Source organism: Buteo buteo, chromosome 11 (assembly GCF_964188355.1).
Source record: "Buteo buteo chromosome 11, bButBut1.hap1.1, whole genome shotgun sequence".
Classification (NCBI taxonomy): domain Eukaryota; kingdom Metazoa; phylum Chordata; class Aves; order Accipitriformes; family Accipitridae; genus Buteo; species Buteo buteo.
This window is the reverse complement of record NC_134181.1, coordinates 12,027,714-12,042,363: the sequence shown is the minus strand read 5'-3', so window position 1 is coordinate 12,042,363 and position 14,650 is coordinate 12,027,714. Positions and strand designations below refer to the sequence as shown.

At 45.6% G+C, this 14,650-nt stretch overlaps 1 protein-coding gene across 1 annotated transcript in view; it reads right to left on the bottom strand.

The window, feature by feature from the left end:
• Nucleotides 1-14,650, bottom strand: part of SLC7A10 (solute carrier family 7 member 10) — a 45,464-nt gene that overhangs the window by 5,982 nt on the left and 24,832 nt on the right. The window contains 6 exon segments of the mRNA XM_075040078.1: nt 585-688; nt 784-907; nt 2,652-2,805; nt 3,804-3,929; nt 4,735-4,886; nt 11,708-11,912. Of these exon segments, the coding sequence (XP_074896179.1) occupies nt 585-688; nt 784-907; nt 2,652-2,805; nt 3,804-3,929; nt 4,735-4,886; nt 11,708-11,912 (865 nt within the window).

Sequence of the window (14,650 nt, the reverse complement as noted above, 5' to 3'; positions counted from 1 at the left end):
CTTTCCCTAGGTACTTAAGACTTGAGTCATTTCCTCAAAAAAAATTTTATAACTTTTTAATTAAGTTCAGAGAGGTCAATTAATATAAATAGAGTTTATAGACTACAACATAATAGACTTTACAGATTCTGGCCCCAGTATCAGCAGTGTGTGTGCAAAGCATCTTGCCTGAAAGGAGTTTTTCCAGCACGGGAATGAAAATGTCTGTAACTGGGAACAGCACCAGGCCCTAAAACTCCTCTTTAAGCAAAGCACAGTTTAGCTCGTAGCTACTGCAACCTTATTGATGCAAAATGACTTTGGTTCCACGCTAAAGCCATGTTTGGCTCTTACTGTGAGTTATTCCACATCTGCAGAGACTTTCAGTAGCTCATAAGGATTATTTTGCAAGAGATTCCGCACTTCAGTATTACATTTGCTGATTCGAAACAGAGCAATTCATAACCAAATGTATCCAACATGCCCAACAACAACCTCATGCTCTACAACATCCAAAACGTCTAGCTAGCATTTCTTTAGCAAATGAAATTAAAACAGCCCCTCCCCAAATTAGATAATGTTCATAAAATTGTACTCCATCTAACCTTGATGAGGTAAAAAGGTATCCATTTATTCCTCCAAATGTAGATAGGGCCACTGAGACTGGCATAACCCAGGAAAAATAGCCCAGTAACTTTTCACCAAATGTCTAAAGCAACAGAAGGCAGAGAAACTGAAATACACTGCAAAGCACAGAACCAAAATCAAAGTGTATTTTAGACATCCAGGGAATGGTTTACTTACTACCGCCACAGCGTTGGAGGACAAGAGCTCTTGGGGTGACATGGCAGTGAAATATGCAATGTTGGTGAACGTATACACAAATGTCACCAATGGGATGGATATGAATATGGCACGAGGTAGGTTCCTAATAAAAGAATTAGGAGGGTAGATAAGAAATTACAGTCATGCACAGCGAGACCACGACAACTGTGAACGGCCCGGGGGAGGTGACCCAGCTGGGTGGGTTCATCGACTGTTTCTCTGGAGGGGGCAGCGCTTCCATCGGCTCTCTGACCTGCTGCAGGTTGGAGAAGGCTAAAAGTGCTACGAGATGCCACGTCTGCAGGGGAGCTCCCTGGGGCAAAAATACCACGCGCTCCCTTTGGGCTGTTGATTGGGGTTGAGGCAGTGTGTTGCCAAAAAATGAAAATAGCCGTTTCTCAAAAGCCCTATGTACAGGTACCAGTGATGGAATAAAACGACTTGTTTTGCTTTACTGTCACCTGCTCTGAAAAGGAATGGGATCCTGTTGTTCATGTGGCTGCCTTGGCCCATCCCATGCCATAAACCTGGTCTGGTCATACGACACCATGGTAATTTACAGTAGTACAGATATACTTGACCTCTAATCCAGAGACCTCCTTAGAGGTGGACACCTGAACTGTTTGGTATCTAACGCAATAATGCATCTTTCTCTGTGTGTCAGATTTGGAAAAAAGTTTTTAAAAAATGTATTTAACCTTTGTGATTTTGAACCGATTTGTAAAAATTGAAGTGTTTTTGGTTATCCAATTTTTTTTACATTTTAGTGATTTTGAACAGATTTAGTAAAAATGGGAAGTGTTTTTGGTTATCCAATTTTTTTTTATATTTTAGTTTCCCCTCAGAGGCTGCAAAAATAATAAAAAAAGGCCATTCACTCCTTTATCTCTTTATTTCTCAGCTAAGGCCATATTTGCTTTATTTAAGTCATAACTTTTCATTATTCAGCTTTGAAATTGTGGCGGTCCGTTAAAATGTTAGTGTTTTGTTGGGAGAACGTATTACCATGCTTTTTTTATTCCTGCCAAGTTCCCTGGACATGCACTTTGCCACTCACTAGTGTGAAGGCATGTGCAGAGCTGCTTGCAAGGCTGCAGCTTTAATTCATTTCCATCCAGGCTGTGTAATAGTTTAAATTTCTCCTTGTTTCATTGCTGTGTGTGTTGGATCCCCAGAAATAACGAACGCTCCAAGAGCTGCTCTTGGCATTTGTCATTCCACTTCATCAGCTCAGAAATGTTGAAACATTTAAGCTTTGCTTTACTAAACTGAAATTCACTTTCCCTCCAGCTTTCCTAGCCTGCTCATGATAAATCATTTCCAAGCCCCCTCCCATACCCAGGACCAGCAGCAACCCGACGTTGGTCGCCCCTGCAGCCGAGCTTGGGCAGGGAGCGCTGCCTTCACTGCGCAATGACTGTCTAATCTTCTCTTTCAGGTGTCTGTGGAAGAACGCCTTTGGGTGAAAAAGCAAAGCGACTTCCAGCATAATTCAACATTTTTCTAACAGAAGTGATTCTCCCTATAGGTACTTGTGTGGCATCTCATCAATGGTTAATTTTCTGCTATAGAAGCGCTGTATGATTGAAGAGTGCCGTAAAGATACTGCTTTGTCCGTAGGCTGGTTTGATTCAGTTAATGCCTTGTGCAATACATTTTTAATTTCAGTGTTTCTTTCACATGACTGCTATCTGTTCTAAACAAAAAATCTCTCTCTCCTTTAGACAGACCGGTCCCATAGACATGGAAGGACATCGCTGCAGCTTATTAAATGAATAATATTACCAGATGGCTCCAATGTTTCAGCACTTCAAGAAAATGTGGATGGCATGGAAGTGGATACTTGCCTGCGGGGATCAACCAGTTCTTCTGTTACATAGTTCAAGAAGTTCCAGCCACTGAATGCAAATGACCCTTGAAGAAAAGCTAACGCTAAATGCCCCACGGATGGAGTCATCCAAAAATTGAATGCGTTGCTTGGTGTCAGCTCTTCGTAGTTTCCTGCACAGAGAGCGCAAGCAAGAGTTTAAGCCACCCCTACCTACCAGAAACACTGTAAAATAGGCAAACTTTTGCTTTTTATTCTTTCTTTTTGTTCTTCATTCCTTATTGGATTTGGGACTTCATGCTCTTCACACCACCGTGGGCTGGCATTGCACTTGCAGTGCTTTCTGCGGGACGGCGTCCTGGGGAGGCAGCTCGGGCTGTATGCACGGGCATCCCTCACTGCCATCTGTGCCACGGCACCGCTGTCACCGCCGTGACTCATGGGACCCTTTGCCAACCTGCACTGTCAGAGGATGGCTCCTTGGCAGGGTAAATTCCTACCTGTTCTTAATGTGGTTTTCTTTCACAAGAGTTTGGTGGTGTTTAGTAGAAATACCAAAAAATAAAATGTCTGTGGGGCTAGAAGATTTATCAGGATTGTGGGACTATTACCACTGAGAAAACAAGTTTTCTGCTCTCTGTAAATGTCATATTTCATCTTCCTTTATATGACTCATCATATACACGATAAAAACATTGTGAGCCTTTTGTGTTTTCTGCTTTCCATTAAGTTGGTGAATCAGCGAGAGGTTTTTTTGCCTATTTTTAATCTTATAAGTGACTTTTTGTAGGAAATTGGACTAGTGCCCAAAATGAAGCAGGTGTCTTCCTGCAAGGCATCGCTTATTCATTTTATACCCCGAGCACTCCAAATTTAAGGAACATACAACAGATTAAAAAATTTCAGTAACTACTTCAAAACAACCTCAGCTGCCCTCCTTCATTCTTTCAAAACCGACAAGGTGGGCCGGAAAGGGACTTGTTTAAGGAGATACAGCTGATTTCTCTGTTGTGCCATCCTTTCCACAGCTGTGTAAGTATACAGCCCTGCAGCTCTGCTAAACCCAGCACCCCTTCATAGTCCGTTTGTAAGGAGGAAACAGTGCAGTAAGTGGGAAAAGTCAAGTCTATCAACAGTACCATACCCGTGTTAGAGCTGTCTCACAGAGTACCTTTAAAGATCTGTATGAAGCCCACAATAATGATAAGGGCCAGGGCTAAGAGTTTTCCTGCTGTAAATATATCCTGAATGCGCGTTGCCCATCGAACGCTGGAGCTGTTCACCCAGGTCAGGAGGACTGGAGAGCAAAAGACTGAATTCAGTGAAAAGAAATTATGTTTATTTAAGAACACACAGTCAAAGCATTGAAAAACATAGACCGACGCATACATTCCTGTGGGGAGCTCTAGTGTGGCTGGGAGCAAGGGTGAGGAGGAGCGTTGCCTTTCCCTAGGAGACTCCAGCCGCAGGGGCATCCCTGGCAGCCAGCAGCCTTCCCGGCTTCGGGCGCTGCCGGTCGGGGCTCCCCCCAGCTCTAGTAACTGTGCCTGAATAGTGCTCAACGTGCAGGGATCGCCGCCTCCTCATGGAAATGGTGAACGTCTTCAGACCCCGCAGCTCTGGTTTGCTTTTGCTGGCTCCGTAAGTAATTAATGCAGAGCTGGTGGTGTGCTGTGCTTCCTACACGATCGCAGTTGTGAATGTCAAAGAAGACTAGGAAGGGCTCAACTGGTGGTGGGTAACCCGTGCCAGTGGGTAACCCGTACTGGTGGGTGACCCGTGCTGGTGGGTCACCCGAGCTGGGTGCCCATGGCTCTGTGGGGAGCGCAGCACTGCCCCATCCCACAAGCTCACCTGCCACCACTTCCCCTGAGACCCGCAGGGATTTGAGCACCGTTGTGTCCCGCTCCAGCCCACTGTGCTTGCTGCAGGCAAGTGGGAAGGGACTGAATATCCCGCACCGGTCACGGTGCCTGTCCAGGGACCTCTCCGCTTGCCTTTTGGGTTGTGGCCGTGACCCTAGCCTGGCCAGAGCAGCCCCTTGAGTGGTCCCATGTAAAACCGAGGCAAGCTTTGTGTGTGCGCGAGAAGCAAATACTCACGTAAACACACCATGGAGAGGATCCTGGAGGCATTATAGGGGGGGATACAGTTAGGGAAGACGGGCTGCAGGACATAGTTTGAGAAGGTCAGTGCAATGACGGCCAGACTGGTCGGGTACATAATAAGCACTGCGCTCCATAGCAGCAGAAACCTGAAAAGACAAGAAAAAGCACAAGAAAGCAGTGCTGGGGGTGTGCTGGAGGAGGTAATGCACGCTCAGCTGTGCAGTGCTTTGGGATGGCTCCCAAGGCATCAGGACCGAGCACCTTCATCCCGGTCGCACCTAATGGTCACCTACTTGTGCCTCTCCTCATCCCTTTTCTCGTGTTCCCAGCACAATCCGGATTTTAAATTAAGCATTTTTAAGCAAAGCACAGTTTAGGCATGTATGGATGAGTGAGGATTATGCCCAGCGGGCACACTTTGATTTAGCTCTGTATGTCAAAGCAAAAGCATCTCCGTTGCTCCTGGGCTGACGTGTTACTGCAGCAGATGGCAGTCCCTATGTTGAAGGCATCTCTAAAGGGTTTGGGCAGGCCCACCAGCTGCGGGCCAGCTGCACTCTTGGGGCTGCTACCAGCTCCCCAACAGTCATTGGGGGGTTTCTTGTCACCGTTCAGGTTGGTTCTGCGACGTGGGCCAGGGCAGCGTAGTGCTGCAGTATTCTGTAATCGCTCAGCTGGGGTCCAGCCGGGCTGGTTGTCTGCCTCCAGCTGTGGCTGAAGGCGATTGCACTGAATGAGGTACCCTTGCAAATATTAAGTGTGAGATATTTTGATTTTTCACTCTGGGAAAAAATACTTATCTTATAAAAGCAGCAGTGGATACGGTTAGTGCTTTAATATATTTGCAGTATTATTATTTCTGTAGTGAGAAGTAGTCATTGCAAGAAAGTGAAATTGTTCTTGCCATGTACGTACATAAACACACAGGTACATACACATTAATTCATTGATATGCATGCACAAATGCAGTGTGCAGGGATGCCCAGCACAAATGAGGATCAGAAATTATATTTCCAAATAAGACAGTGTAATTTCTAGATTACGTGGGTTGGTCTTTTAAAGGCTGCTCCCTCCCAGCACGCTGCCTGCTGTCAGCCCCTTAAATCTGGCACAGCTGGGGGAGTCCCTCTGGGTGCTGTTAACCTGGAGGGAGGGAGTGCTGCTTGCTGGGTGCTCCTTGGGCCAAGGTGGTGAGTGTCTCTCAGTCCCATCTTTCACTTTGCCTTGCTGTTTCTGAGAAGTATGGGGCAATCTGATGCTTCCTTTTTCTTGTGAACTACCAGAGAATTAATTTGATAAACTGGCATGGTGCAAGAGCTGGCTACCTTTCCAAATGGCATTATTGTTTTTAAAACTCAGGGTTTTTTCTCTTTCTCTTTATTTTGTTGTGTGACTCTTCCCCCCTCCTCCGCCCCCCCCCCCCCCCCCATTTCTAATGTTTTTCATCATGGTTCTAGAGCAGTTTCCTCCAATAATTGCTTTGTGCTATTTGATGCTGTGGTTGGTGTACTTGGTTTGGGGTAGCTCTGCAGACCATGCTTGCTGGGTGAGTTAATGCAGCTGGTCCCCACTGAAGACTAAATATGACTTAAAGACTGCAATAATAATTTGCTGATAGGGTTGGGATGTTGGCAGCGCTGAGCGAGGTCAAGTTCAGCCCTCAATGCCCCTGCAGGAGCCCCAGCTGTGCGTGCCCGGCAGGGCTGCTGGCAGGGCTCAGGCAGAGCCCCCCAGTGGGGCCATGGGGTTTGGTGGGCAGAGGCCACCAGCTCTTCCCTATCGCATTTATCTTAGCCCATACAATTTACATAGGCCAAGAGCTGTGTTTGGCTAAAAACGTTCAGTGGGGAGAATGACTCTGAAAACAGTATTTCAGGCAAAATAGGCCCTTGCTTCTATGTTGTAATATAAGTGTGTTACAGTTGGTATTGGGTAGAATACGGTTTAATGGTAATGTGAATAATTCAATAGATTTCTGACAGTCAGTTTGCTTCCCGCTGAACTGAAATACATGCAGGACTGATAACACCAATTACAGTAAATGCAGAATTTTAGCTGAGGGTGACAAAGTTGCACTGTCAAATGGGAAGCTCAAATGAGAGACGGCATTCAAATAAGAAGGAAGCTTGCCTAAGATACAGGCCCACTTTTATCTTGTTTTTCCAGGTAAGTTTTAACCAAAGCCTGGTTCTGAGAAAGAGATATCCGTGCTGGTCGGTTGGATCACGTTCACGTCCCTGAACATCCAGCTGTTAGGGACGGGGCTGCACTGCTGAGCACTTGCCTTGCTCTCGCAGTGCTGCTGGGGCCAGGATCAGGAGCCGGAGGCCCAGCCAGCTGTGGGTGGCTGTTCTTGAGTTAAATTGCTCGTGGGGAGGTGGCGATCGCTGTGGCTGGCAGGCAGGAATTAATCCCAATATGATTACCCAACACTCTGAGTCTTCTAGGAAGTCTTTGCTTTTAAAGCAGCACCTTTTATCATCTGTTGTGTAGGAAGAGCTAAGAGTACAATTTCTTTAGCAAAGAGCAACTGTTCCAGATCAGCTGTAATTAATTTAAGTGACACAGGGCTGAAATTTCCTGCAGGCATAACTGAGTTTCAGATGTCCTTGCTATCGCAGTGCACGCAATTTGACAAATCGAGGTGCAAACCGAAGGGCTGGGGGTGTGCTTTCTGCCCTGGGCAGCCGTGCAGAGGGAGCGTAACCAGCGCTGGGAGCCCCAAGTCCAACTTGAAGCAGGAGGATGTCATCGTGGCACACCTGGACTTACTTTGCCTGGCTCTTCAAATGGAAAGTGGGGGAATTACTGCCCAGAGGGCTGAGCTGGGGCACTGAGGGTGTCAGGAGCTGAGCCCAATCTGATAGGCTTTCACAGTTACTCAGTAATTTACAGCACTACAAGAACCTGAAAAGTTAAATCTTCTCTCGTTGCTGACTAAGAAGTGATCCGACCTTTAGAAACAGGCTCAAGACAGCTGAGTGTAGAGAAAAAGGAAGATGTAGCTGCTCTTATGATTTTTTTACTTTTTTTTTCCTTTCCTGAGCATTGGAGTTTGCGTGGGAAATCTGAGCTCCTGCATGTGCTGATGGTGAAAGGGATGGTAAAATAACCTCTGTGCCTGTATTCTGAGCAAACCATGGTTGTGCGTAACGAGTGTCAATAGCTGTTAGCTGGATGGCTTCTGCTGTGTTTTTTGCTGTTGACCCTGATCCAAAGTCCATTGAAGATAATGGCTATCCTCCCATCAATGTGCCTGTGCATTAGATAATGTCTCTAATTATATTTTTTTTTTCCCCTCACATTTTAGAAACACACTGGAATAAGTGACAATCTGTGGTGGGACATACTGTTTTTGGGAAGGTGTGGCATTCATGTGGAAGTGCCAGTCATCCCTGAACCAAAACTGAATTTTTTTCAGATATCGCTGCATATTAATTTCCTCACCTGTGGAAAGAAATGAACAGTGTTGTTTGGTCTGGGTCTCTAATAGTCTAGTGGACTTGGTGAAATTTGTTCTCAAACATGTATTTGAGATGTGCCTGTACTCCCAAGAGGATCTCATGTTTGATATAAAAGATCATGGAGTCAAAGCAGCCTGTGAAAACAGAAAATTAGAGTGTACCCTACTTGTGCGTCATTAACAAAAGAAAACAGCTTGAAATAGATGCTGTAGTACAGATCACCTTATCATGGCAAAAGCTGAACTGGTTTAAGAAAGTTGGAGCTAGTTTGAATATTATTAATACTATCCTACATTGCTGAAAGAATTACTGCTTTTGGAAACTTCAGATTTTTGTAACAACAACAAAAAGGAAATACAGAAGTATATTTGAAGCATGTTTTACTTGCAGTTTGGAGTGCCATTTAGCAAAGTTCTGGCTTGGACATCTCTGCTGATTTCAATACTATTGATTTTTAGTAAGGTCATATGTCCAGTCATCAGTCATTGCTGGTGAAGCAGCTATGTTAGTTGTCATGTTATTGCTGAGCATTTGGAAGAAGTTGTATTTATCAGAAATGCACTAGTGGTTTTTCATGAAGTTGAATTTATTCATTGTCTTCTGCAAGAATACATCTTATGTCTATTGTTTGCTATTTTGGGTAATGTTCTTTTTATGACCTGTACAGACATGCAAGCCCATATGCATGCAAGATGAGCTGTGCTCAGACGGCTCCAGCAGCGTGGGATGTGACGCATTCCCTGCAGTTAGTGTGCTCATAGACAAATGCTATCTAAAACCAAGATGATTTCTCAATGAAGATGAAAGTGAGAAGTCTGCTCTGTGGTACCAGACCAGAGCCCAGTGCAATGGGAGCCCTCCCTTGCCTCTTCCTTCTGCCCTCGCCAGAGCTGCTGGGGAGCATCCCTTCTGCAGGGTAATCTCCAGCTCAGTTTTGCCATCGCCAGTGCTTTCAGCAGCATTTCATGCACTGTCCTTTAGCTGTACTCAGACTCTGAGCAGGGCTGCTGCTTTGCAGCCAGAGCTTCTGCCAGCTCAGGAGATGGCCCTGTCCTGCCAATCTCTCTTTTATTCCATTCACCTTCTTACATCACACCTAGCAGTGTTACAATTTTTTTTTTTATTTACACAACCAACTATCAATACTGCCAGGCACAGAAGCTGGGGCATGTAGTACTCCAGTAGCTGTTATGATCAAATAGTACTTCTTTGTTCCTTATTCCTCTGCAGAAAAACATAATAAATGGGGAGGATTTTGGGGGGCAGGGACAACACAACAGAAGTTAAAGAGGAAATGTCGCGGTCTGGGTGGGTACAGCACATGCTCCTATGCCTAACTTTTTTGTGTGAATAGACCAAATCATGCAGATTTGCCATTGGGAGAATCCTTTGGCAGATGCACTAAAGCCTTGTGTGCTGAATTTGATGCTCACTGCTGTAGAAGGATAAAACTGGAAGAGGAAATTGAACTTTTGGAGAAGCTGTGTTTTTTCCTTGGGGGAGGCACAGTGCAGGCTCCCGAAGGGCCCCGTTCAGCTTGGAGCCCCACGTGTGAGTGCCAGCAGGGGAACAGGCGCTTCTGAAGCGGAAAACTGAAAGTGCTTGTGAGGGTTCTCCAAAGCTGCAGGCTTTAGGCGGTGGCTCAGCAAAGTGCAGCAAGGGCGCAATCCTAGCCCAGCTTTACTGGAATATATGACTGAGCCCCCCCTTTTTACACCAAAACCTACCTGGAGGCTTCTTGCCTAAGGCAACCCTTTGTCATGCTTACGACACAGTTTATTTTCTTGGGAGAAAAGGTAAAGTCTCTTTGCAAAGCAAGAACAGGAGCACTGCTTCCCTTCAGGTGACAAGGTTGTGCTTTTTTGATAATTCTTGTGCATCGCAAGCCTGGACGCCAAGCGAGCTGCTGCCATGGCAGAGAGCTCCCTGCTTTGGGAGGTGAGAGTGTTGCTCTGTCCCCAGGTAAACGCTGGGTAGTGATCAATTAACAGGTATGTGGTTTATTACAGCAATTGCAGAGCCTGGTGCTTTCTTGTACCATGCAAATTCTCTGAACACAGCACAGAATGAGCTGAAGAACAACTAAAGCCAGGTTTAGTTGTACTTGATTTCTAATGACTTTTTCTCCCCTAGAAAGCGTAATTCTTTTGGTTTTATGAAACTCTGATGGTTTCTGGCCTCCTTCACAGCAATATTAATGGGATAGCACTTGTGAGAGCTTGTTCAATTTTATGCTCTTTCATTTTCATGGTCCTTGCTTGCAGACTCTGTTCCCGGGAGCAGGGGATGGGGGAAGCTGCTGACTGCCTGCTGCAGCGTCCCGGGGGAGTGGGGGCTTTGCTGTGCAGCTCCTGCCCCCGGTGAGAGAACAAACCTCAGTGAAGACGAGTTGAGATTTTGGTTAACCAAGCCAATGTTGTTGTTACCTCAATCCATGCTGTGACGCCAGTGTAATTTTCTATGCAAAGTAGGACAGCATTCAGAGGAGCGTTTCCTCCGACTGAAGAAACACAGACTTTCACGAGAACTAGTGTAAGGCAACAGCTTAAGCCTGACAAGCATAAGAAAACTACCTTGTCACCTAGTGTTTTTTCAGATGCTGGCTGTGCCCAGGTGGCACTGAGCCAAGGCAGGCATGAGCAAGGGGACAGCCCATGGGATGGGGTGACTGCCTGCCTGTGCAGATTTAGTTTAGCTCAGCAGCCAGCTCAACTGTTATGAACTTGTTTTCCATCTCCAATGAGAAGGAATATTCTTTTCTTTTTTTTTTTTCTCCTTCTTTTGCTAGTTTGCAGTTATGGTGCTTATTTTTCACAAACAAAACAACAACATGTGGCATGGCCTCTTTACTTGCAAATGAGTGAGCTGGCCAGAAAATTTCAATGCTTCTCTAGTGAGTTGTGAGTACAGGTTGACTGTTTATTTTTTCTTTTGAATGCATAAAAAAATATACAGTCAAATATAAATTATGACCTTTTCTCACTCGTCCCTTCCTCCCTTAGCCATGCTACTCTGTTAGAGGTATTTTCAAAGAGAAATCATTCCCTGAGTTACCGTTTCCCCCCTCTTTGTATTTACAACACTTGTTTTGTACAGTTGCAGTAAGTGAAGTAGAGCTGCAAGCAGCTTTGATTTATGGTAAGTAGCTCCAGCCTGGCTTCCCTGATGCGTGAAGCTCCTCAGTACAAGGTACTGATCATTCACGACCAGCACACAGGAATGTCACTTGACCACAGCATCATTTACAGCATCGTTCTTTCCTGTCATGGACTTTATTGAGTCGGAGAGGGAAGAGAAAGCATCCATCGCCTTCTCTCGGAAGGCAGCACCAGGAGCTCTGCGTAGGGGCGATTTGATATTTCTAATGAGAACAGAAAGAATCATTTTGCAAAAGCGTTTTATTGACAAATGTTCCCTGTCTCTTCCAAGTCAGGTGTATTTTCCACACAAAATACTTAATACAAATGTGTTTTCAAATTACTTTATAGAGATAGGGTACTTACCCAGCTAACCCACCAAAAACCTCTGTGACGTAGGAATAATCCCCTCCCGATTTGGGGATAGTGACTCCCAGTTCAGCGTAACATAGCGAGCCAAGGGCAGCCACCCCGCCGCCAAGCACCCAAATAATGAGAGCGAGTCCCACTGAGCCGGTGTGCTCCAAAACTCCTTTTGGCGAAATAAAGATCCCAGAACCAATGATATTACCTGGAAAGGACAAAAGGTTTGCAGTGAGGTAAAAGAAAGTGAGAAATGCACTTTTTTTTTTTTTAATTAAAAAAAAAACCCAACCAAAACAAACACACAGCCCCCACCCAACCAAATAAGACCCCCCATCAAACCCTCTCTTCCAGATTTTGCATGATTGTATTTTATCAGATTACACCCTGGGGAAAGCATTGCCATTTATTAGCAATCAAGGACGGTAAGCATGTGCTCAGCTCTGCTGAAGCCCAGTAAGACTCTGGCAAGCATCCGCGTTTGCAGCTAGCAGTTTTGCGGCACGAACGCAGACAGCTTGCACAACTGTCTGCTGTCACCCACCACGCCCAGGTATTTTATCAGAAGGACTTAGAAGTGTCTTTATAATGAAGATCTTCATCTCCTGAGAGGAATCTTAATAAGGCAAGGCCTATCTCCAGGGGGGCTGGGAAGTAAAAAATAAAACCCCACACTGTAGCATTATCTATAATGTAGGGGCAAGGGGTGCTCTTGCCAGCAGGGCAGGTTTAAGATTGTGCTTGAAAAGTCATCTCAGTCTCAAATATTAGAAATGAATTAATGTTTTATATTTGCAATACCTGTGCTGCTTAGTCATCACCCACAGATTTTTAAAGGGATATTGTGGGGTGACTGAAATATCGGACAATGTGGACTTTGTGCTACTAATTTTGTTTGATTAGCCTGTGAGCCGAGGGAGTGCTGGGTGTAGAAAGGGAGTGCTGGATATCACAGATGCTCTTTGTTTGCATGGGGCCAGGGCATGGTTGTCCTCCCAGGCCAGCAGGAACTGCTTTGCAAGAGGTGTCTTGTAGCTGCTCAGGGTCTGGAAGGAGAGGTTTTTGTCAGGCTTGGGACTTGTTGAGCAATACCCAAATAGCACTCTTTTCCCAAAAGGATGTGAAGACCTGGCTGTCATAGGACTCTGCTGAGGGCTTTCTTCTTTTATGAGTTAGTATTAAAATCCTCACTGACAGAGTCGAGTTTCGGCCTATGTTGTTGAACAGCATTTCTTACCAGTATAGACATGAAAATAGAATATTGGATACTGGTTGTTAATGAGGTATTGTCACCTAAACCAGCTTCCCTGCAGCCTTTGAACCTGCATGTCATCAAATCTAAGCTCTCTTCCTCCCCACTGCTTTATAAATGCTTTTCAGCTCACAATGTATAGCAAGCTCCCTAAACACAACCAGTTATGCCAAATTTTGCTGCATTTGGCGTCAATTCTGTCCTCACATTTCTTAAAGCAGCTCCTGGAAGTGCAGCTCATCCAGCCAGTCTGCCCTGGTTGTGCTTGTACATAGCTGTGTGTTTGCAGCACACGTGTTGAAGCAGATACTCTGATCTGTGGTTTGAAATGAAATTAAGGTGGAAAATAGACAAATCCAGCAACTGATAAGCTGGTAGCTGCTTCCCAGCAAGAGTGGGAGGGTTCGAGGTTGCGGGGACAGCCCTGCCACTGCCAAATCCCTGTAGGATTGCACAGATGGTTTTGGGCTTCTTGGAGCAATGGGCTGCTTGTGGTATGAGGGTCTCGCCACAGGTGAAGCCATTTCCTGACTATTAAAGTGTTAGTATAGCATTGCAATGGCAAACCAGAGAATCTGACTAAATACAACAATATGTAATGCAATAAAGATACATTCTTGGGATGGGGTGGTGGGACGTGTGCTGTGCCTTTTCTGTTTGCTGGCATGCCAGTTTGTGAAAGGGCACTGCTGTGTATGAGGGCTGTGTCAGGTATAAAAGCTGGCTTTTCAATATTACAACTGAACCATGTTACGAAGTGCCCCCAGGCAGCTCAATCTGTGGTGCGGTGGCTTCGAGTAAGGCTACCTGAGCCTAGCAGTAAGGAAATATTGGTACAGATTAAAGATACTGATGCAGGCCCCCCACAAGCTGCAAAATTGGTTTTAAAAGGCATGACATTGAAAAAACCTTTTTTTCAACTTTTTGTTTTAATTTGTAAGCTTTGCTGCTGGCCGTGTTCCCCTGCGTAAGAGCCCTTCCATGGGTGTGGGCAGGCCAGAGTAATTTTCTTTTTAGATGAAAGCTGAGAGCCACAGCTGCCATTTTAGGAAATACACTGAATAGCACCAAAATTTTGATAATGCCTTTAAAGCAACGTTATTAAATTTTATATCATCCCTGAAAGCCACATAAAAAGAAAAAAGATTTGCTAGTGTATTGTTAAAGGGCTCAGCAAGTGACTTCTGTGGCTGGCTGGTCTGGCTCTGCGACCAGTGCTCAATCTGCTCTTCAGCGCTCTCCCACAGAGGACACTTTTTGGAGCACGAGCCATGACGTGCCTCTGTACCAGTGACACAGGGGACCCTCCCGTACATGGGACACCATCCTCCACAGATGGGTCCAGTGCTGCACGAAGGCTGGGGCTATCTCAAGGGGTCTTACTTAAAAAGTGGCAAAATGCCAGGCAGGGGCAGGTTTGTATTTGGGAAGGAGCTGCATGTGCAAGGAAACTGATTACAGGTTGACTCGAAAGCTATTTTAAATGCTCCTTTTGGCAGGGAGGACAGCTGTGCAAATCTCCTCCCTCTCTCCCCTGCAAAGACGGGCCCTGGAGCAGGGATGTCCCTTTGGCACTGCAGCTCATGGACGGAGAAATGGGAAGGTGTAAGATGGGTGGGAGCAGGGAGATTTGCAAGGGAAAGGGAACAGCCAGCCCTGCTCGCCCATGCTCTTCCCTCCTTCCCCTCCGGAGC